General features: G+C 49.1%; 10 protein-coding genes across 10 annotated transcripts; 4 read left to right on the top strand and 6 right to left on the bottom strand.

The window, feature by feature from the left end:
* Positions 1 to 84: 84 nt before the first annotated feature.
* B0J16DRAFT_16040 (dUTPase-like protein) lies at positions 85 to 1,228 on the bottom strand. The gene is made up of 2 exons (XM_046122195.1): positions 610 to 1,228; positions 85 to 547 (listed from the first exon to the last, which is right to left on the bottom strand). Exons 1-2 carry the CDS (start codon positions 863 to 865, stop codon positions 294 to 296), a joined length of 510 nt encoding a protein of 169 aa, XP_045988875.1. The 5' UTR covers positions 866 to 1,228; the 3' UTR covers positions 85 to 293.
* Positions 1,229 to 2,156: 928 nt separating this feature from the next.
* On the top strand, positions 2,157 to 2,972 carry B0J16DRAFT_366473 (uncharacterized protein; the record flags this gene model as incomplete). Its single annotated transcript, XM_046130091.1, has 3 exons — positions 2,157 to 2,282; positions 2,320 to 2,448; positions 2,506 to 2,972. 3 exons carry the CDS (start codon positions 2,157 to 2,159, stop codon positions 2,791 to 2,793), a joined length of 543 nt encoding a protein of 180 aa, XP_045988874.1. The 3' UTR covers positions 2,794 to 2,972.
* On the bottom strand, positions 2,936 to 3,932 carry B0J16DRAFT_16036 (uncharacterized protein). The gene is made up of 2 exons (XM_046122193.1): positions 3,670 to 3,932; positions 2,936 to 3,596 (listed from the first exon to the last, which is right to left on the bottom strand). The coding sequence occupies exons 1-2, from the start codon at positions 3,812 to 3,814 to the stop codon at positions 3,079 to 3,081; spliced, it is 663 nt and encodes a 220-aa protein (XP_045988873.1). The 5' UTR covers positions 3,815 to 3,932; the 3' UTR covers positions 2,936 to 3,078.
* Positions 3,933 to 4,507: 575 nt separating this feature from the next.
* On the top strand, positions 4,508 to 7,591 carry B0J16DRAFT_260036 (tRNA synthetases class II (A)-domain-containing protein; the record flags this gene model as incomplete). The annotated part of the gene is made up of 3 exons (XM_046123232.1): positions 4,508 to 4,592; positions 4,748 to 7,359; positions 7,415 to 7,591. 3 exons carry the CDS (start codon positions 4,508 to 4,510, stop codon positions 7,589 to 7,591), a joined length of 2,874 nt encoding a protein of 957 aa, XP_045988872.1.
* Positions 7,592 to 7,824: 233 nt separating this feature from the next.
* On the bottom strand, positions 7,825 to 9,631 carry B0J16DRAFT_296180 (S-adenosyl-L-methionine-dependent methyltransferase). The gene is made up of 3 exons (XM_046124435.1): positions 9,209 to 9,631; positions 8,180 to 9,156; positions 7,825 to 8,124 (listed from the first exon to the last, which is right to left on the bottom strand). Exons 1-3 carry the CDS (start codon positions 9,534 to 9,536, stop codon positions 7,915 to 7,917), a joined length of 1,515 nt encoding a protein of 504 aa, XP_045988871.1. The 5' UTR covers positions 9,537 to 9,631; the 3' UTR covers positions 7,825 to 7,914.
* Positions 9,632 to 10,041: 410 nt separating this feature from the next.
* Positions 10,042 to 11,631, top strand: B0J16DRAFT_327756 (tryptophan synthase beta subunit-like PLP-dependent enzyme). The gene has a single exon (XM_046126140.1). It carries the CDS (start codon positions 10,215 to 10,217, stop codon positions 11,550 to 11,552), a length of 1,338 nt encoding a protein of 445 aa, XP_045988870.1. The 5' UTR covers positions 10,042 to 10,214; the 3' UTR covers positions 11,553 to 11,631.
* B0J16DRAFT_327755 (transcription factor S-II, central domain-containing protein) lies at positions 11,632 to 13,207 on the bottom strand. Its single transcript, XM_046126139.1, has 3 exons — positions 12,951 to 13,207; positions 11,969 to 12,742; positions 11,632 to 11,912 (listed from the first exon to the last, which is right to left on the bottom strand). Exons 1-3 carry the CDS (start codon positions 13,089 to 13,091, stop codon positions 11,904 to 11,906), a joined length of 924 nt encoding a protein of 307 aa, XP_045988869.1. The 5' UTR covers positions 13,092 to 13,207; the 3' UTR covers positions 11,632 to 11,903.
* Positions 13,208 to 13,458: 251 nt separating this feature from the next.
* On the bottom strand, positions 13,459 to 17,547 carry B0J16DRAFT_327752 (uncharacterized protein). Its single transcript, XM_046126138.1, has one exon. The coding sequence runs from the start codon at positions 17,319 to 17,321 to the stop codon at positions 13,644 to 13,646; it is 3,678 nt and encodes a 1,225-aa protein (XP_045988868.1). The 5' UTR covers positions 17,322 to 17,547; the 3' UTR covers positions 13,459 to 13,643.
* Positions 17,548 to 17,673: 126 nt separating this feature from the next.
* Positions 17,674 to 18,407, top strand: B0J16DRAFT_327750 (uncharacterized protein). Its single transcript, XM_046126137.1, has 3 exons — positions 17,674 to 17,787; positions 17,851 to 18,090; positions 18,171 to 18,407. Exons 2-3 carry the CDS (start codon positions 17,980 to 17,982, stop codon positions 18,378 to 18,380), a joined length of 321 nt encoding a protein of 106 aa, XP_045988867.1. The 5' UTR covers positions 17,674 to 17,787; positions 17,851 to 17,979; the 3' UTR covers positions 18,381 to 18,407.
* On the bottom strand, positions 18,408 to 20,102 carry B0J16DRAFT_327749 (Eisosome component PIL1-domain-containing protein). Its single transcript, XM_046126136.1, has 5 exons — positions 19,801 to 20,102; positions 19,684 to 19,741; positions 19,492 to 19,625; positions 19,257 to 19,440; positions 18,408 to 19,204 (listed from the first exon to the last, which is right to left on the bottom strand). Exons 1-5 carry the CDS (start codon positions 19,855 to 19,857, stop codon positions 18,576 to 18,578), a joined length of 1,062 nt encoding a protein of 353 aa, XP_045988866.1. The 5' UTR covers positions 19,858 to 20,102; the 3' UTR covers positions 18,408 to 18,575.
* Positions 20,103 to 21,558: the final 1,456 nt, after the last annotated feature.

Genomic DNA, 21,558 nt, shown 5'->3' with positions numbered 1-21,558 from the left:
AGAATAACTACAGCTTCAACATATGCATTATACGTATGTCCCGGTTCGTTGTTTGGAGTCTCAGGTTAATGCGAAGCGTCCATATCCCTTAACACGGAGGTGAATGTGCCGGAAAATCTTTATAATTCCTTCTATGACTTTGTCTATCTATTGGTGGTTAAGTAGCTTAACCTGGTATTTTATCTTTACCGACCAAGTGTGTTAATCTGTGCTATCATGTAGCATATACCTTGGTAACCCCCCAATCATTAAATCATGACCATGGAGAAGAGTTGGCATTCTCTACTCCCTATCTAACCAGTGCTTCCGAAACCACCAGCACCTCGAACACTCTCCTCGAGCTCCTGGACCTCAACAACATCGGGTGTGTAGATGCGCTCAAGGATCAATTGAGCAATGCGGTCACCCTCCTTGATCTCAAAGTCGGACTCGTTGTGGTTGAAGAGAAGAACCTTGACCTGGCCACGGTAATCGGCATCGATAACACCAGCGCCAGTGTCGATGAAGTGCTTGGAAGCGAGACCTGATCGGGGAGCGATACGACCATCTAGAAAACACATTGTTAGACCGCCATTCTCGTTTTCAAGCAATTATAGATGTAAAACGTACAAGTTCCAGCAGGGACAGCCATGCTAATATCAGTATCGACAAGCGCCTTTCCACGGGCAGGAATAGTTGTGTCCTTGGCAGCGTAGATATCGTATCCAGCAGCAAACTCGCTACCACGAGTAGGAAGACGGCCCTTCTCGGAGAGCTTCTTGATCTGGAGGGCTGGGGGGGCTTCCATTGTGGCGGCGGTCTTGGCTCGTTTGGCGGGAGGAGAAGAGATGGCTGAGTTATCGGGGACGAGAGTTTCGGTAGTCATTGTTTGGCAGAAAAGAGAATTGAATTGAAGGAAGAAAGAATATGGAGACTGGAGGTGAAGTAGTAGGTTGCTATAGTAGCTGTTTGGCTTGAGCTCGTTGAGGGGTGGGGCCTAGCTCAGCTAGTTGCCATAATTGGATGGATACTGTATAAGCGGTAGGATATAAATTGAGACATTGACACTCTTCGCAGAATGAATTCAATATCTACTACGTATATGCCAATCGAAGAACAGAAGTTCAACGGTAACTCTTAGATCAACAAACTCCAATGAGAATAAGGTTCAACAAGACACAAGGCTATAACTTCTCTCTAACCTAAGTTCCGAACATATGCTATGTAGATCTAAATCAAATCCTCAGCTAGTCTCAGATAGCCTTAGATAGCCATAGTATGAGTATGGTTGGAACCCAATATTATGCTTATCCTAGGTTCTCCTTTCCCATCATGCAGGATCATTGGGAAATGGCATTCGGATATGCGAAATAACTAGTAAGCTGAGGCGCCGCCTCTTCGCAGGCACTTCTCCCAACCAAGTAACGATGACCTCTTACAAGGACAGAGAGGGTGGCATACATGTCGGCTTCAGTGGTTTGTCTTAGGCTCGTAACCGCTGGACGTACCAACTACCCTGCCACCCCTGGCCTGTGAAACGAGAGTAACGTAACCTGTCGCAAAGATCGTCGCGGCAAAAGACTCGGGGCATCAGAAAACTTGGCTACTGAAATTATAGGAAACAAAAATAGTAGATCAGTCTGTGCAGCCTGAGCTCGGCTCTTGGGCTTGTTTCTTTTTCGTACCCCGAAACTTGAAAGTCACCTTTTCTGATACCCCCTGGCCCCCTCTCCTGTCTTTGTGCACTTTCATGCACCTTCGCGAAGGGGAAACTGAAGAGGGAGGAAAGTCTATTTATATGTTGCATTTCTTTCGATCCAAAACAAAGACCCTTTTCCCGCTGGAATTCTGCATTTATCCTAGATAATTCCTACAGATACTATCCGTAATCCCTCCCTCCTTTAGCCCTTCCTTTATTTTCTGACCTCCACATACTCTCTCTTTTTTCCTGGGGGCCATTCCTTCTTGTTGATCAAGCTGACGTTTGATACCTTGCCTTATGCCCTTTCATCCCTGCCATTGGAACTTCCAGGTTGTTTACGAGTAACCGTATCCTGGGGCGCCTTGGCAACTCCACTGGACCGGCAACTGAAATTCATCTGCACTTCGTTCTCGATCCATCCATTTCTACAACAACATACACCTGGTTCTTGACATACGACACCCTCATCGCCAATATGGCAACTTTTGTGAGGCATGCGCTGGCGCGTAGACAAGAGAATGAGGATAGTGAAACATGGGATACTTCTAACCGCGACGACGATGATGTCTATTGGTGGTATAGTAGGGCAAGTACTGATCGCGTGCTTCATGGAGACCTTACGACTAATCAACCCACAGGAAGGATACATTGTCAAATGGACCATCCTCGCTGTGATAGTCCTGGCCTTTACACTCTGGATCGTTGGCGGATACTGGCATGCGAAGAAGAGGATCCAAAAGGGTTTGCGACCGTTAGCATATCATCGAGTAAGTCAAACATGTGATACACCTTCACTGAATGACCAACACTGACAACCTTGCTAGTGCTTCGTTAGTAGGAACATGATGGCCCAAGTTGATCCCCGATACGCCTACCCACCGCCGAACACATACTACTACGCTCCACCAAACGGTTACTATGGTCCCCAACAAGGCGGATATCCTATGCAGAACATGCCTCCTCCGCCAGTCTACGATCCCTCACGACCGCCCGTGTACGAAGAACCTCCGAACGGCGCCAAGATCGATCCGTCGCAAGGGCAACAGCAGAGAGGCGATGGTGGACCTGCGGACTATTTTGCTCCTCCTGCTGGGCCTCCGCCTCCGCGATGAACAACGCGACTGGTGCTGGGAAGGCTTAGATAGCTAGAAGGGTATATGCATGATGGGATCAATTATTAAATTCAAACACACGTCAATAGCATCGTTGCGCGGCTGGTGGGAAAGTATCAAATTGAAACTCTATCAAGGATGGTTATTTTAGCATAGAAATACAAATTATTGCATCTGGCAATTATTACAATGAGTGCCAATATCTCCGTGGTAATTCGACGATGACCAAACTCCAGTCGCCGTGGGTATATGTCGTTGTTTCTGTTACATCCGTTTACTGTCCTTCTAATCTAGATCCATTGCGTCTGGATCATCTGCGCCTGATGCCATGTCATTACTCACGGTGCTATTCTCTATTGTCGGAACATCTGGCTTCCCCTCTCTTTCTAAGCGTTGCTGCTCTCTTGCGCGTTGTCTCGATTCGATGATAGCCTTGCGCACACTATCTTTTTCCTCAGGAATCGTCAAAGACTTCGGATCGCTGTAAAGAACAACCTGCATGCCTGCCAATTCACCTTCACTATTGGCCAGCACAGATGGAGGGATTCGGGTTGCGCGCAGGTGCTTTTCAATGTCGGGGAGGAAGACGAGTTTACCGGGATCATCGCTTTCGCTATCGGAGGAGAGTTCGTCGTCGATGTTGTAGATGTATACTTTGTGTTTTGAATCGTCTAATTGCATAGTCTCATCAGGAGTTGGAAGATTCGCGGGTACATTAGGAGCATTCGAGGAAGATGTAGGAACGGCCGGTATTGAAGCTGTCGGCTCTTCAACAGGGACATAGAGCTTGTTCCCGCCCTTCTCTGTAAGTGCCTTGTTAGCTTGGATTCCGACAAATCAAGCAAATAGGATATTTATGTTGATGGAAATACATACCAAGATTGAGCAAACTCAGGCGCTTAGAAAGTCGTTCATTATCCTGAGTGTCCGCCTTTCTCTTCCGCCGTGATCGTTGCGATCTATCGATGCCTTCGGCAACCATCGCAGTAGCCGGTGCGGAGGATGAGGGGGTCTGTAACATGATGCGACCCAGTGTAGTGGTCAATTCTGCAGTGGTCTAGAAAGGCGAACTTTTAACCCTTCAACGCCTGTCAAACGTCGAATCAACGGCTCGAAAAGGATCCAGGCGACACAGTCACGCGTGGTCAGGATGAACTTTGTCAGAATTGACTCTGCGTAACGTGTTCCTTTTTTCTTAGAGATTGGTAGGTACAGAAAGGTTCAAGACGTTCTGCTGTGTTGTGTTGCGTTGCCTTCGATGTGGGCGTCTATCAATCGCAGGAGTATCAGCTCGACTGCTGTTAGGGGTTGGAATCGGAGCTTCAGTGGTTGCGATAGCGGTTACGGGTGTTGGAATCGGCGCTGTCTGCCCCGGAGCTTGAAATCCAGCTGCTTTAGCAGATCGAGTACGGGCGCGGGCGAGCGTGGGCCTTATGTATCCGTCCCGGTCTTGACTCATTCTTGTAGAACTTTCTACTCCTCTCCGCCTACCGCTGCGGCTGCTGCACCTACGCCACTCAATCCCCATCTCCAATTCAAACCCCAGCAACATCAACTTCTCCTCCACAATCTTCAATCAGAAACCCCCACTACCACTACAATTCCTCCTCTACGACCGGCAACGATTACTTCTCCCGCGCGGAATTTCCTAAGGACTGCGACTAACAAGAGGTTTCCTTTTTTTATTCTACGTCGGTCTTATTCCAGCGCGACCATGGCCGAGTCGGAACTCAAGTGGCCCGCTGCGCGCGTGCGCAAGACCTTTCTCGAGTACTTTGAGCAGAGGGGTCACACAATAGGTATGCGATGCGATAGTGCGGGCACTGCGTTCTACGACGTCTAGGGACGTTAGAATTATGCCCAATTTCTTCTTGAGGCTCTCAAAGAAGCTGCGATCAACTTCGCCTTTTTCTACGTCTGACTCACGACTTGCTAACAAGACTTCACTTTGCAGTCCCCTCTTCATCGGTCGTCCCTCACAATGACCCCACCCTGCTCTTCACCAATGCGGGCATGAACCAGTTCAAGCCCATCTTCCTCGGCACCATTGGCAAGACCGATCCCATGGCCGGCATGAAGGCCGCTGTCGACAGTCAAAAGTGTATCCGTGCTGGTGGCAAACATAACGATCTCGACGATGTCGGCAAGGATAGCTATCACCACACATTCTTCGAGATGTTGGGTAACTGGTCTTTCGGCGACTACTTCAAGAAGGAGGCCGTTTCATATTCATGGGAGCTTCTCACAAAGGTCTATGGTCTGGACCCTTCTCGTCTGTATGTCACATACTTTGAGGGTGATGAGAAGTTGAAGCTGGAGCCTGATCTGGAGGCCAAGGAGCTCTGGCTGTCCGTTGGTGTTCCCGAGGACCACATCCTTCCTGGAAACATGAAGGATAACTTCTGGGAGATGGGTGACCAGGGTCCTTGCGGTCCTTGCAGTGAGATTCACTACGACAAGGTTGGCGGCCGAAACGCTTCAAGCCTTGTCAACATGGATGACCCCATGGTTGTCGAGGTTTGGAACAACGTTTTCATGCAATACGACCGTCAAAAGGATGGCAGCCTCAAGTCTCTGCCCGCCAAGCACATCGACACCGGTATGGGCTACGAGCGACTCGTTTCTGCCCTCCAGGACACAGTCTCTAACTACGCCACCGACTGCTTCACTCCTCTTTTCAAGAAGATTCAGGAAGTCACTGGTGCCCGACCCTACGCCGACAAGTACGGCAAGGATGATGTCGATGGCATTGACACTGCCTACCGTGTAGTTGCTGATCACATTCGAACCCTTTCTTTCTCCATCGCTGACGGTGCCGTTCCCAACAACGATGGCCGCGGTTACGTCGTTCGACGTGTGTTGCGACGTGGTGTTCGATACGCCCGAAAGTACTTCAACGCCGATATCGGTGCTTTCTTCTCCAAGATCCTCCCTGCCCTTGTCGACCAAATGGGCGAGCAATTCCCCGAGCTCGTCAAGAAGCAGCAAGATATCAAGGAGATTCTTGATGAGGAGGAGGTTGCCTTCGCCAAGACTCTGGATCGTGGTGAGGCTCAATTCGAGAAGTATGCTGCCGAGGCTATCAAGGACGGTGCCAAGAAGCTCCAGGGTGATGTTGTCTGGCGACTTTACGACACCTTCGGTTTCCCCGTCGATCTTACCCGACTGATGGCTGAGGAGCGCAACCTCGAGATTAACGACGAGGAAGTCAAGGCTGCCCAGGACAAGGCCCGCGAAGCCAGCAAGGCAGTCAAGGAGTCCGTCCAGACCTTCGCCAAGCTCAACGTCCACCAGATCTCCGAGCTTGAGAAGGAACTCAAGGTTGAGCGAACCAACGACGACGCCAAGTTTGTCCAGGGCGACAGCACTGGTCAAGTCCAGCTTATCTACGATGGCAAGACCTTCCTCAAGTCAACCAAGGATGTCCCTGAGAAGACTGCTCTTGGTCTTCTGGTTGACAAGACCAACTTCTACGCCGAGTCAGGTGGTCAGGTCGCCGATACTGGACGCATTGTCATTGACGATGTTGCCGAATTCAAGGTTCTTGATGTTCAGAACTATGGTGGCTACATCCTCCACAACGGTTACATCGAGTACGGTGCCCTGTCTTCTGGAGACAAGGTCATCTGCGAGTACGATGAGCTTCGCCGATCGCCCATCCGCAACAACCACAGTGGCACCCACATCCTGAACCACTCTCTGCGAGAGGTTCTCGGTGATGAGGTTAACCAGAAGGGTTCTCTGGTGGACAGCGAGAAGCTCCGTTTCGATTTCTCTCACAAGACTGGTGTCAAGATTGAGGAGCTCAAGAAGATCGAGGAGATGTCTAACGAGTACATCCGTCGTGGCGACAAGATCTACTCCAAGGAGGTTGACTTGGAGAAGGCCCGCGCTATTGAGGGCTGCCGTGCTGTCTTTGGCGAGACTTACCCTGACCCCGTTCGTGTTGTCTCTATCGGCAAGGACATCGATGAGATGCTTGCCGACCCCAAGAAGCCTGAGTGGCGCCAGTACAGTGTTGAGTTCTGTGGTGGCACCCACGTCGAACAGACCGGTCTGATTAAGGACCTCATCCTCATTGAGGAGAGCGGTATCGCAAAGGGTATCCGTCGTATCATCGCCTACACTGGCGAGGCTGCTCACCAGGTTCAGCGTGAGGCTGATGAGTTCTCCAAGAAGATTGACGCTCTTGACCAGCTGCCTTTCGGTCCCGAGAAGGAGGCTCAGATGAAGGCCGTGAGCGTGGAGCTCAGCCAGCTGACCATCTCTGCCTTGACCAAGGACTCCTTCAACCAGCGTTACCAGAAGATCAACGCCTCTGTCACTGCCGAGCAGAAGAAGCGCCAGAAGGCTGAGTCAAAGGTTGCTCTCGATACTGTCAAGAAGCACTTCGACACCAACAAGGATGCTAAATGGTTTGTTGGCCGTCTGCCCGTCAGCGCCACCTCCAAGGCCCTGATGGAGGTTGTCAAGCACTACCAGGGTAAGGATAAGGAGAAGACTGTCTACGTCTTTGGTGGCAGCCCTGAGGAGGGCGCTGTTGCCCACGGTGTCTACGTCGGAACTGTAAGTTATCACCTGAATATTGTTATGTGAATATGTTGGCTAACACTTTCTCTAGCACCTCAAGGACCAGGGTGTCACTGCCGAGCAATGGGCTGCTTCTGTGTCCGAGGTCGTTGGTGGCCGCTCAGGTGGTAAGGAGCCTACACGACAAGGCCAGGGTACCAAGCCTGAGAACCTTGACGAGGGTGTTGAGACTGCTACCAAGTGGCTCAACGAGAAGCTCAAGCTGTAAAATAAAAAATAAGAAGAAATGTGTATTTACTCTACTCAATGGGGGTTTATAAGTATATCAGGTCACTCTATCTTAAGGGATGATATATTTTGTCATTCACACGGAGTAATATTGGGAATTGGGACAGACAAAATGGAATGATATAGAGCGTTTTTAGTAGGCAGAGCTGTTTGTCGTGCCATGAGAGAGTATACCAATAAAAAAGAACCAACATTAACAGTCATGAAGCCATTGTGGAAGGGTATATGTTATGCTTTTTATTTATTTGATGTATGTGGGACGTGTATATAACGTTGCCCTTTTGCTTTTGTACAAGACTAATTTTACACGGTTACAAGAACACTGGCGTTGCGATAGTTGGATATCAAGGGGTTCTCTCCACTTCGAGTCTCAGTGTCTTCAACATACGCCCACTTGCGCATGAAATCACCATGCGACATGACACGGGTCAGCTTGCCTGTGATGGCACGGTAGATGGCTTCTGTGACTTGGAAATCTGTGGGGAACAGAATATCAAAGTAGCCCTGGTGAACCTGGGACTTGTTAGCATTTTGACCCTGTCAGTCGTAGGATGGGTAAAGAACTTACCAAAGGTGTTGTGACGGGAACCATCCTCCTGTGATATCTTGTTTGAACAACAGGCGCATTCATTCCCTTGACAGCTTGGGGTAGCCAGTCAAAATCAGATGTCACGAGACGATGACCTGGGAAATACTTCTCAAGCACGTCGAAGAATTGCATGAGTCGAGTGGGAATGAACTCGGGGTCGGAAAGATTGGCGGCAAAGGGCATTTTGCTGGAGATGTAGCGCAGAACCGCATTGTTGGGGTATGGCTTGGGGTAGTTTCCTCCTGTAGCGGCATGACGAACTCGGAAGTATCGCGCTGCGAGAGGATCTAGCTCGTGTACGTAGAATTCGTAGAAATCACCATCACCGTCGATCAGAACGTGGCCTTGGAGGGGTTGCTCGGTGTTGATGTCGTAGCGAATACCGTCGTGAGAGAAGTTATCGAAGACTTCCATGGCCAGGAAGAAGCATGGTGAAGGAACGTATTGATCCCAGTCGAAGATGGAGCGGTTGATAATCTCGACCTTGTCTGCGTGACCTCGAGATGCAGCTGTTGACAAAAGGTGTCTGTTCTGTAGCGCAGCGAGTGTAGATGAAATCTCAATGATGTTGAATTTCGTACGAGCATAAACTTGGGGATCGACTTCGCGGATATAATCAAGAATATTCAACATCAGCGTTCCGCGACCAGCACCCATTTCGTAGATTAGAAGATCGTGGTAAGGATATGTGGTAAGGCGGTAGTTGGAGACGAGGTAGCGGGCAATGGCTTCGCCGTAGTAAGGACGGAAGAGCTCGGTGGGTGTATGCCACAGCTGGCGTGTTGGGTTCTCGCCCTCGCGATCATCGAGTATGTCCTCGAATTCGGTGTATCGACGGCCTAACTCGGATTGGAACTCGATCTCGTCGCGCATTGAGTTGAAGTCAAAGGGCTCGCCTGGGCTAAAGATAACAGCTTGTTTGGAGAAGTAGCCGTAGGAGGGGTTATAAAGACTGTCTACAGCTAAAGTCAGTATTCGTTACAACGGTGGACCGGTAGAGTAGCTTGCCGTCAATAAAGTCTCTTAGCAACATCTTAACCTTGCGCGGCCGTTCAGTTCGTTCCTTAAGCTCGGCAGCAGTTATGTAAGGATACTCGGCAAACTCCGCCGACCGATCCTGAGGTAAGAGATTCGTCCTTTGCTGCCATCGACTCTCATTAGTCTTCATTCCGCGATCACTCGAAGGTCGTCCCGCAGCATAGAAGCGGTTCTGGCTGATAGCGGTGGTGGTTCGAAGGCCATTGCGGAGGCGGGGAAGGTTCCTGATGCTTTTACAGCCCGGAGGTCGATGGTGGAAGAGCTGGCGGAAGAGTTGGGCCACGATTGGGGAGTCCATGTTTGGATGTTCTTTAAGATATCGTGAACATGACTGTCTGGTTTGATTTTGGTGTTTGAGATGCTTTACATTGGACGGGGTGGGTCTTTGATTTGTCGGGTGTTCCTCGGGTTGAGGGGGAGAGTATTGGATAGATCACCAGTGATATGGAGACAATTTAGAGATGATCATGCGCAAGTTTTCCTATTTGAGTGACTTGAGTCTCTCTTTGAACTCATGATTAAGTGCATAGTGACCTTTTGAACCATTTGAATTCGTCGACTAAGACTGATTGATACTGAAACTATGGGATGCTTGAGTAGGTAATTGAAAGTTACAAGTCAATACCGTCGATGTCTTTTATTCGTTGATAATAATTAGAGTCAAATCTAGAGAGAACTAAGAATTAGTACTTTGAAGCTTTCATAGAAACGTGCTTTATAGATACTAGTTATGAAGATAATATCGAGCCAAGCCATGGCTATAGCTTCTATACTTCATGGCGCTTATACAAGAACAAGCTCCACATGACATCACGCACACACCAGGGTTCACCTCACTCCAATTCTACTCATCCATTAGCTTTAAGCTCAACCCCAGCCAAGACCAACTTTAAGCTTCACCACAACCAATAATGCAGGTCTTCTAATCTTACAGCAAAAGCCCAATTGATCTTGAATTGGGAATCTTTTCTTAATAATGTCGCTTAGCGACCATCCAAAGGCTTACGGCTCAGCCGCCGTTGCCTTTGCTTTCACAACCGGTATTCTCGTTACTCTCGGTTTCAAGGACTTTTACCCAGATCTCGAGAGAAGATTTCAACAAAAGAGGCGTGCGAATGCCGACGGTGGAAGGAGATCGAGTTTGTTTTGGGGTGATCCTGTTGAGCTTCAGGATCGAGAGTCTTTACCTTCGTCGCCAACTTTTTACGATGGTGCAAGGAATGGACTGACTGATGGTATAGAAGCTACCATTGGTAACACACCTCTTATCAAAATCCAGTCGTTGTCAAAAGCTACAGGTCGGGTTATCATGGCCAAGGCTGAGTTCCTCAATGGCGCTGGAAATTCACCAAAGGATCGTGTTGCGCTTAATATGATTCGTGAGGCGGAAGCTAGAGGTCTTCTCACACCACACAAAGGCGATACCATCTATGAAGGCACAGTCGGAAGTACGGGTATCTCACTGGCAACACTTGCACGAGCGATGGGCTACAGGGCTCACATTTGCATGCCCAGCGATATGGCTCTTGAGAAATCTGACCTGCTCCTCCATCTCGGCGCAACAGTCGAGCGAGTTACGCCTGCGCCTATCACCAGTCCCGATCACTTTGTTAACCTTGCACGACGAAGGGCGGAAGAACACGCTAGCAAGGCAAAGGACGGCAGCAAGGGTTTCTTTGCGAATCAGTTCGAGTCCGAAGCTAACTGGAAAGCACACTTCAACACCACTGGTCCTGAAATTTGGGGACAAACGAATGGAAAGTTGGACGCTTTCGTCGCAGGAGCAGGCACGGGAGGAACAGTGTCCGGCGTGGCAAAGTATCTCAAGGAAGAGCAAAAGAATGATGACATCAAAGTCGTCCTCGCTGATCCTCAGGGCAGTGGTCTCTACAACAAGGTCCGCCATGGTGTCATGTACTCCTCTACAGAGCGCGAGGGCACTCGTCGCAGACAGCAGGTCGACACCATGGTCGAGGGTATTGGCATTACACGCTTGACTGAGAATTTTGAAGCAGGTCGTGAACTCATTGACGATGCTGTGCGGGTAACAGATGAGCAAGCCTGCCGCATGGCCCGTTGGCTAGTCGAGCATGATGGTATCTTCGTTGGCAGCAGCAGTTCAGTCAACTGTGTCGCTGCTGTCGAAACAGCTATGAGACTACCCAAGGGAAGCCGTGTTGTAACTATTCTCTGCGATTCCGGAACAAGACATCTCAGCAAGTTCTGGAAGCATATCAAGGAGATGGGGCTTGAGAATGAGGAAGAAGCGACCAATCTGTTCACCGAGCTAGGGATCCCTGGCCACAAGGCATAAGCTTAAAGACTCAAAAATGAACGAATTGTATGTATATATGTATAATGGCAATAGGCAAATTTATAGCGAGCATTGAAAATGGTCTATTCACCAAACTTGGCGCCCACTCTCTGAATCTCTACCCCAGGTAAGTTTAATAAAAAAACAAAGAGAGAAAGGTATATAAAGCGCACATGGTCTTTCCTCGTCTGGTATTATTAAACGTGTTTTGTTTTGAGTCGCCGCTCCAGTTCCCGTAACTCCTTGACCTTCTCCTATACATGGTTGCAGTTTGAACCCAAGCAAACGTAGATGTTCTTCTGCGCAAAAAGAAACGCCACTCCTCTCTGTCTCCACTTCAGTTGCATTTGACTAAGAGAACTGCCAAGTATGTTAGTTTCATAATTGAATGCTTCTGGATATTCCAAAATACATACCTTCCATCGGTGTCCGCAAGCCATGCACTCGCAGAAAGTGGTCATAGGTTCATCAGCAGCTCGGGTCTGCGCTTGCGTGTAGCTGACCTGCTTCTTCTTGCATCGACCGCACTCCAGACTCTCACTGATACTCTTCTGCTCCTGGGGCACCTGGGCCATCTTCATGTTCTCCCTCTCCAGCTCGAGCTCCTTCTTACGCTGCTCCTCGCTCTTGAGCTCATCGTCAGTCATGACGACAAACTTTTCAGCAGAAATTTCTCCGGATAGAACGCTCTTTCCGAGTTCCCTGTTGGACTTGTTCTTGAGGTTGGTGAAAAGCGATCGCATCTTCTTCTTGTAGTCGGGTGTCTCTCCCTTGAACTTAACAAAGGCGGCGTTCTCAACAGCGATAGCTCTGTTGATGACATCATTCTCAGATGCCGTTGATCGGTACGCCAGGCCGTTGTATATAAGACCAATGCATGAGTTTCGCACGCTCGATTCGGTTCGCTTGACGTTGACGTTGTCGGTCTCGTACTTGCGCTTCTCGATATCACCCTTGTACTTGCCTCCAGAGTTTCCAGAGGAGGAAGGAGGAGGCGCAGGCGACGATGCGGGAGCGGATGCGGGAGCTGGGGCCGGTGATCCTGAACCGACCTTGGACTTTTGCAGCTTCGAGCTCTTCTCTTGTTCAACAAGCTTTTTCCACTTGCTGACGAGTTCGGAGGCCGCGCGTGCGATATCTTTGTTGGCATTTGATCTGAGTTTGCCGACAAAGACACCAGCCCTTGTTGCCTGTAAATGCGAAATCACAGTGTTAGTAGACTGTCCAAATCAAACCAAGAAAAGCAATATCCATGAAATATCACATGTTGAAGATTTCGCGATAAGCAGACAATGCGAACAATGCGATCATGAATTTTGCGCAAAGCTGGCAATATGCTATATACTCGAAGTCCAGATAATATTGCGCTCTCCATATCCCACTCGTTATTTGACGTACCCTTAGCATTTCTTCGGTAGGAGACGCATCCTTCTTTAATGTTTCGAGCAGCTTGATAGCGTTCTCGGGAGGCTCGTTCGCAGCAACGCACTTAGTGAGCGCCTTGACGCGCTGCCCGAGTTCACGTTCGTCCATGGGCATTTTTGCGATTTTTGTGTTATTTAATATGCGCACGCGCAGTGATAAAAATTGGAGGGAGGAGAAGTCGGAAGGAACAAAGAGATGCGAAAAACACTTTGAAATGAGGTGACAAACTGTTACTTTTGGGGGGCGTATTCGAGCTTTCGCAAGCACCAAATCAATGCCTGATAGATGGCACGTGAGTTGGTGCTTGCCTATTCTACCGAGGTTTATCCTGCGCTATGGAGCTGCAAGGAAACGGAAAGCACCCCTCGGATAACGCCCCGCGTTTGGCAGGTGCCGTCATGACTATGATAAGCAAATCCGAGCTATTTCCATCGTCATCATAACTTCATCTTATCCTATCATGGTATCTTTGCAATGATGTCAGGAACGATGATGTCGTCGATAAACGACCTTCCTTCTCTCCGGATGATGAACTTTTGATAGGATATTGGTGTTTTCTATTATTATCTATTCATGTCAATGCACGGCAGTAGATTGCTTTGGACTGAATGTATCCTCTTTATCCAATTTCAGGAGATCTGTAATAAAGCTATAGATTCAAAATACCTATGAAGCCTTCGCTCTCTTACCACGTCCACGGCTCCTACTCGTAGTTTGCTCCTCTTCCTGTCCATCACCTTCCTCAACATCTTCTTCCTCGGCTGTATTAGTTGCATTCCTCCTTGACGCTCTCTTTCGCTTGCCTCCACCATTTGCAGCGCTCGGTGGCTCCTCGCCTGCAACATTCGCTCGCAGTCTGTCTACCGCGGCAGCCATGCGCTTGCTACCTTGGCCTTTCTGCCTCGGCGCGAATGCATCCTTGGCTCCGACTCCGACACTACCTCCAAAGAATCTGGTGATATTGCTCTGCGTTCCCTCACGGTCTCGCTTGTTCATATCTTTGATGACTGGGACGAGAACCTCATCTGTGCGCTCCTTACTCCAACCAATGGTGGCCATCAAAAATTGTCGTAGACCCTCCACGTCTGGTACGCCCCATTGGAAGTTCTCGTTGCTGTCATCAACCTCTGGGTGCAAATAGGCATCGTAGACAGCTGGGTTGGGGAACCCGGGAGGTAAGAAGAGCTTAGTACCTTGTGACTTGCGGAACTTCTTACGGAAAGGTGTCGAAACATCAGCATCCTTAGGCCGTGTTTGTCCCTGTACCGATTTCCACCATTCGCGAAACTGCTCCAGACCTGATTTGCCAGGGAACTCAGAGAGGATCTCAACTGCTGTGACTGGTCCCACTCCAGGTAAACCTTCAGTGTAATCTGAACCTAGCAGATGAGCAAGTGAAATGAGCTGGTCACGAGTTAAGGACAACTCCTTCTCAATGTCACCCAGCAAATAGCACTCTACAAATTTGTTGCTGTTGAACATGTTCTTGTAAACTCTTGTGCCACCGAACAAGAAGGTATCTGAATCGTCAGTCACAATGCCATCAACAAGCCCAAGCTGAACCAGCTCGGCGCATTGTGCTTCAGCTTCCATAGGAGCTGTGATGTATGGTATACCAAACAGGCGAAGTAGAGCTTGACATTCTGTGATCATGACTTGAGTTACCTCGTCGGCATCTCGGCGGTCTTTCTTCTGTTGACTTCTAAGAGCGCGCAACTCTCTTTCGTAGTCTTCCTTGTTCTGCTCGGCCGTCTTGTTATTGAGTTCACTGGCGAAACGAGCGTGTTCTTCAGCTTCCTCAGCTAGTGACGCCATGAGCTCCTCGTCACCAGGATCACTAAACTCATCGTACTCTAAATCGTCGAAGAGATCATCGTCTTCGAGATCGAGTTGTTGACCTCCTTCATTGGCGGCGGGTGCACCAATGGAAGGAAGCTCTTCAAAGATAGGCGTAGGACTCTTCTCCGCTGCAACTTCGGTCACTGTGTTGGTAGGCACCACATCCTCGAACTCTGGCTCTGGTGATTCAGACTTCTCGGACTCAGCCTCGGCATCCTCTGCAGGAGGCTCAGCCGACTCTGTCACGGTACGGTCTGCGAGCCCTTGGGCTTCGGGAGCGGGTATGGCCTCCTTAGTCCCCTTTGTCACTTCTGCTAGAACAGCTTCTGGTTCTTCAGGCTCAAGGGAAGGCTCCTTGATGACTTCAGGCTCGTCGCTAACTTCGACAGTATTTGCCTCTTTTTGAGTCGCCTTTTTGGGTGGAGGTGCTTTGTCGAGAACCTCAACATCACTATCATCGTCTGACGAGGAGTCGATATGAATGAGCTGCTCCTGCATCTTTCGGCGGTAAAGTCTCTCCTCTTCCTCGGCTGCAAGTCTATCAGCATTATTGATTTCACGTTCTGCATCCTGCTGCTTCTTGAGTGACTCTCGGATGTCTGTATCATCAACCATCCACGGTGGCAAGGGTTTGGGTGCGTTCTCGTCCACTACTTCTCTCTCAAAACCGCCAGCCATATCATCTTCCTCCTCCTCGTTCAATGGGGCCGGCACTTTATCAGTGGCCTCGGCACCCTTGCTTGGTCCAGCTGCTTGTGTCTTCTTCTTTCCAAAGACAGATGAACCCCAATCAAGTTTAGGGAATGGCAATGGGCCATCGAATGGGTTCTTCTTGTTTTCAACAGCAGGCACAAACTTTGCTTTTGGTTTTGGCTGTGGCTTCTTCTGCATTCTTGCCTTTGCAAGTACTGTCTGCATATCTTCATCACTGTCGCTATCGGCGGCAGTATCACGCTCTTGTCGCTTGGGTACAGCAGCACTTGCTCGGTTGTTGACGATATGAGCAATCATCGAGCCACCCTGGGCTGTAATAGGCTTCTGTGACTCGACAGACTTTTGCGTCCACTTCGAGGCTTCAATAGGCACGTCTTCGAAATCTTCCTCTTTCTCTGACTCTTCTCCAATACCATGCTGTTTCTGGAGTGACATGGCGATTGCGCGGTTGAGATCATCTTGCTCGTCAGCCTGCAGCGGGTCTTCGGGCGGCTCTTGGAGCAGGCCACCTGTTTTGTCGTCATTACCGCCAACAAAAAGTGATCCTTCATCCTCGGCCGTTGATTCTGTTCGATGGCTACCGTAGAATTGTCGGCGCCTTGTCGCAGCATTCTGAGCCGCTTGATAACTAGCTACTTGCGCGGCAGAAGGTTTTGGAAGTCGGTTGAGGCCTTCAATTGGAACATCTTCGAAGTCTTCATCCTCATCTTCCTCGTCTTCTTTGGACTGATATTGAACTTGAATTGCGTCCACATCAATAGGTTTATGTGCTTCTCCAACTTCCTTGTCCCTGCTGACCACACCCAAAGCCCATCCTCCTTCTGCGCCATCATTCTTCACAAGGATATACTCTCTGTTCTTCTCACCAGCAACTCTTGCGTTCACTCCAAGAGTGAGATCAGTGCCAGTCATACCCACTTCGTACATAAGACGTTGGGTGAGGTGGTTGCGCTCCTTGACTCTGTCGATCTGAAATTTGGAAAATGCCATGCGATCTGGGAACATTTCTTCCAACTGTTCCTTACTAAGGCCCATTCTCAGTCGACTTCTGAGTCGTGCTGCGTTGAGAATATTGTATCGATCCGGAGCAGGAAGACTTTTGAAAAATTCGCCATCAAAATCAATCTTGCTGAAGTCGTAAAGGTTGATGTCCTCTCCTTCATGGAATTGTCGGGCATATTCTTCCAATTCCTCCACACTCATAATTCTTGGGTCTTCAGGTTTGCCCATTGCTGCAATGCCACCTCCATTGAGGTCTGGCAGGTGGTAAGCGTCTTGTTTTCGAAATGTTCTTCCTTTTTGTCGTTCTTTTTGTGACATGAGAGCCTCATCGTCGTAGACGAGCTCGCTAGCTTCTGGAATAACTTCTTGTTGCTCCTCCTCCCTCGCTGCTATATCACGTTCTCGGTCTCTTCGTCTACGATCTTGGTCTTCTTCCGCAATGCGCTGCATCTGTACAGCCAATAGCTTGCCGGCCGTTCGAACAGCATCTTCGCGACGGCCTTCGCGTCTGCGCTTTCGACCTTGGATTGTCTGTCGCTTGAGTACGGGTGCGCCGCCATCGAAGACGAAGACTGGCTCAATACCGTACCAAAGAAGCTTGCAAATGCGACGGAAGAAACCAACGACATGCGAGTTGCGCAATGCGTTTCCTTCTTTGTCGCGCACAGCTTTGAGGAATTGGTAGATCCAAATCGAGGCATCGACTGCAAGCCTTTTGCGATTAAGAGTCGCTAGGTTCGTCGGTCGCGCGCATGGTTGCACAACCGTCCAGAGACCGGTAACACCCATGATGGACTATGACCGTGAATTGGATAAGCTCGCGGTGTTAGAGGCACAAGGCCCGATGCTAAGGGATGCGCCCTCGTCTGGTGAAAGTAATTGTCATGGTCCAGTTGAGACTAAGATGGTTTACGGGCCAGCGTATGCACGGATGATAATCAACAAAAGGAGTATGTAGATTTCAAGATGGTGTTGCGCAAAGGATCGTGGAATTCACGTCTGCCTTGAGGATGAGTCCTCGAAGTGAATAACGTCAGCGTGGGGCCGGCCGCCACTAATCCGCTGGCTCTAGCGTATTTATCCCCTGGAATCGTCCATCCCGTACTAAAGGGTAGCGAGTGTGGAAGTAGCAAGGTCATCTTGCTCTTATTCTACGAATGGATGTTGAATCATACCTAATTAAGCATACATTCAATAAAGTTTTGGGGTATCATGGACCTAGAAAACTGAATGTATCAAATATTAGAATTGAAAGGTTTCTTACCAATCACTTCTGAAAAGTTATTCCAGCAGTTCTCACTAACGTCCATTCCTACAGGGAGCGGATTATTATTACGCCCCAAAATCATCCATTTTCCACTTTCCAAAATCAATGAGCCTAACATTCCCCACGCTCTCTCACCAAAGCCCAGTCACTCGCAACCGATCACTTATTCCATGAGCCAAGATGAATCCGGACTCGGCTCGAGAATACCTTGCGACTATCTTAAACAAGAACCTTCGGGTGTACACGTCGGATGGCCGGTTATTCTGGGGTGCCTTGAAATGCACCGACCCTGTACGTCTTTGCCCCTCGATACCCTATAGTTTTTCATGGATGTCCAAATCGGCGAGTTATTACTGACAAAGAATATAAAGGATAGGAATATTGTCCTGGCTCATACATATGAGTATCGTCAGCCATCTGCCAGGGAGCGTGAAAAGGCAGCCGAGGAAGCAGAAGGGCAATCAGTCAAACTCGACATGACCTCTCGTTACTTGGGTTTAGTGGTCATACCAGGACATCACATCGTCAAGATGGAAGTAGAGCAATTCGCAAGTCAGATCAGGGGTGGAAATTTCATATGATAATAGCGAATACAAACATAATATTAATCTTTAAAAGTACACTAAGGCTACCACAAGAGAAAGTTATTGTACCCAAACAGCCGTTTTGCAACCTCCAGCATTAAGTTACCATCAACGCCTTGTACAGCCAAGATCGCGTTCCTGTAATTACGTCGTCTCCAGTGTTCACTTTGTCACATCAATTATGAGCACCTTCTATGCTGCAACAGCTTCCTGTGTGCGTCCGCGAGACTCGCCGTTCAAACCGCCGTCGCTGTCCAGAATGGAGCCACGGGTATCCTCTTCATCCTCTTCCTCCTCTTCACTATCAAGGTCGCGGTCACGAGCGGTCCAAGAGCTGCCGTCGTTCAGGGGAACATCCTGGCCAGAGAGGTCATGACCCTCTCCCCTGTTGCGGATGTTGGTTCGGCGTCGCTGAGACAGTGTGCGGGCACGGGTAGAGAGCTTGGAAGAGACGACGGCGTTGGAAGTGACCCAGTTGGTGAGAGCATCCTCACAGTCTTGGATGATGGCCTTGCTAGCCTCGTAACCATCATAGGCCTGACGGGTCTCACCGGGTGTAACGGGAGTGTCGTCGATAAGCTCGAGGAGGTGCTTTCCGTAGCCGGCGATAATGGCGACCTTCTCACAATGCTCACGAAGAGCATCGAATTGGTAAGTGTAGGCTGCCTTGACCTTCTCGCGGGTGATGTTGGACAGCTGGGCCTCAGCGACAAGGGACTCAGCCTCAGCTCGGACGAGTTCCTGCTCGAGAACAACAATCTTGGGTGAGTTGGGCTCCTTGTACTTGAGCTGGGCAATCTGGTCGGTAATCTTCTGCTTGCCTGTTGTCGGTGTCAGTAGATGGCTATTTAATGAAATCTCAGCGATCCTTACGGTCACGGCTGGGTTGGACTGAAGCCTCAATGTTACGAATGCTCTTCATAGTAACTCTGTATTGGTCATATCGGTCGACGTATTGGTCCTCGAGCTCTCCAATCTCGTACAGCAGGACGCCGAGCTTGTCGGTAACGTCGGAAACATCCTCGTCTCCGGCCTCACCCCAGATAGACAATTGTTGCTGTCAAAGTCAGTCTCGCTGTTCGGTGTATATGTGATCCACTGGACTTACAGCAACTTCCATGCGCTCACGGGCAACAGTCTCCAAGCTTCGCATCACGTTCTTCTCCATCTTGACCAGCATGGAGAGCTTCTTAGCCAGGTCGGGGCCAAAGGCACCACCAGCATTTCGGCGGAGGGCATGGCCTGAAGGGGAGATGTCATTAGTCCTGCAAAAGTCGAGATGGTGTGTGGATCAGCTTACCGAAGCTGCTCTTGAAGAGACGACCGGACTTGGTGGATGAAGGAGGTGGCGGGGGGTTCTACATTCAAGTTAACCTCACCGTTGCATCTGCGCGATAACGCTGGGGGTGTTGCATACCTGGAGCTGGGAGGCAGTGGGCGCCCGGGTCTGGCGCATAGAATAAGTGCGATGCATGATGGTAGTAGTGGTAATGCGATGAGCGACAAGCGGTGGAGCTGAGCTGATAGACAAGAAAAGGGTCCAACAAGGACAGGCAGGGAATAAATAATGTCGGGTGGGGATTGCAGAGCTGAGAAGCAAGGATAAAGATGGATGTCGGGAAAATAAATCACAAAAAGGAAGATCGTGGCCGGGCTGCTGGAACGTTATATGAGGGAGTCCAAGAAACTGGGCAAGGCTTGGTAGTGCTGCAGTGGGTGTTGTTCTGTTGCTGCGGAGAACAAGATCGTCACGGCTTTATGGGGGAGCTGAGAACGACGTCATCAAGGCTCCACCTGGTCTGAATTGGATGGTGAGTGAAGGAGGATACAGACGGGCGCTAACAATTAGTGTATTGTATACAATGTAGCCCCTGGTGATCACTACATTCTTTCAAGTACTTCTACCTTACGTCAAGCATGTCTCAGGTCTACGTCTTGCATTTTTTTGTCTGCGCCAAGGATCCTCACTCGCCTGTGCATCCGGAGAGACTGAACTGAACTGAACTAGACCGACCCATCCCGGATGCGGTTCATGCCTACCAAGCTTCGGTTGAATCCAGCCCAACGCTAGTGTGTCTCTAAGATGAAAAATGACGATATCGCGGCATAACTTTTGAGTGTTTTGAGAGGCTCACTGGTCACTGGGTGGGTGAAGGGGCTTTTAGACTGAGCGATCCTCCGGCAGTCTCCAGCCCGGAAAGATCAACAAACAAGGGGTTCTGTTCGATCTGACCAAGTTAAATTACCGCAATAACTTCTCACATGTTTGGTTTGTTTGCTTGGCTAGGTTAATTCCATTTAGATCGTGTCGTGAAACAGGGTCTTCTCCGTACTTGAGAAGATCTTCAAGAGGCATCCAATGGATAGAGGATCCCAAGATCTGGAATATCGTCTTTTACTCGACGAGGGCAGTTCTTAGGGTTAGTTTTGACACGAGTCTAATCTGTATGTCACCGTTTCTCACAATCCTTATAATCTCATCATTGACTCTAAATTCGTCCATTGTAGTCATCTTTCTGTATCTTGTTCAGGTCGTATTCCTGATATCCCTGGAGAGGAATAGGTTAAGTGGAGTGCCGGTTGAGTAATCACCAAGTCCTGAGCTATCAAGGACTGTTCAAAGGGCTTATTGGCGTCTTGAAATTCCCCAGAAATCATTGATTAATTCAGTATATGATAAGGAATCAATATGAGCAACGCCAAGCATTATGTCAACTGTCCATAATTCGCAAAGGCTGCAGCTGCAACTTGTGTCTCCGGCAATTCCGACGTTCACGTGAGACATGACTACTATGATGACTTAGACAAGGAGAATCAGGAAAGTCAGAATGCACAACATACGAGATATAGATACGGCAGAAATCAAAGAACTATAACGTTTCACTACGAATACTGTTTCCCAAGTTGCAATTCTTCAATCGTACCATAGACTCTCAATCATCATGGTCAGAGCGCTGACAGTACTAAAGATCAGATAGACTAGCAGGTATGCATACAAATGTCAATTAAACTTGATGCATGAAAAGAAAATGTAGTCCTGATTCAAAGGACTATTTGCGAATCCGAGTTTGAAGAAAATACAATTCAATGCCAGTATCCATCACTCTATATGCTGTACTCAGTTTCCATCCAAACCCATCATCAACAGGGGAGTCTTCAAGTTGAACGACCAATG

Source organism: Fusarium flagelliforme, assembly GCF_020744385.1.
Source record: "Fusarium flagelliforme strain FIESC 12 MPI-CAGE-AA-0113 chromosome Unknown B0J16scaffold_1, whole genome shotgun sequence".
NCBI classification, from domain to species: Eukaryota; Fungi; Ascomycota; class Sordariomycetes; order Hypocreales; family Nectriaceae; genus Fusarium; species Fusarium flagelliforme.
The sequence above is the reverse complement of the archived record's forward strand: the minus strand, read 5'-3'. Positions and strand labels throughout refer to the sequence as shown.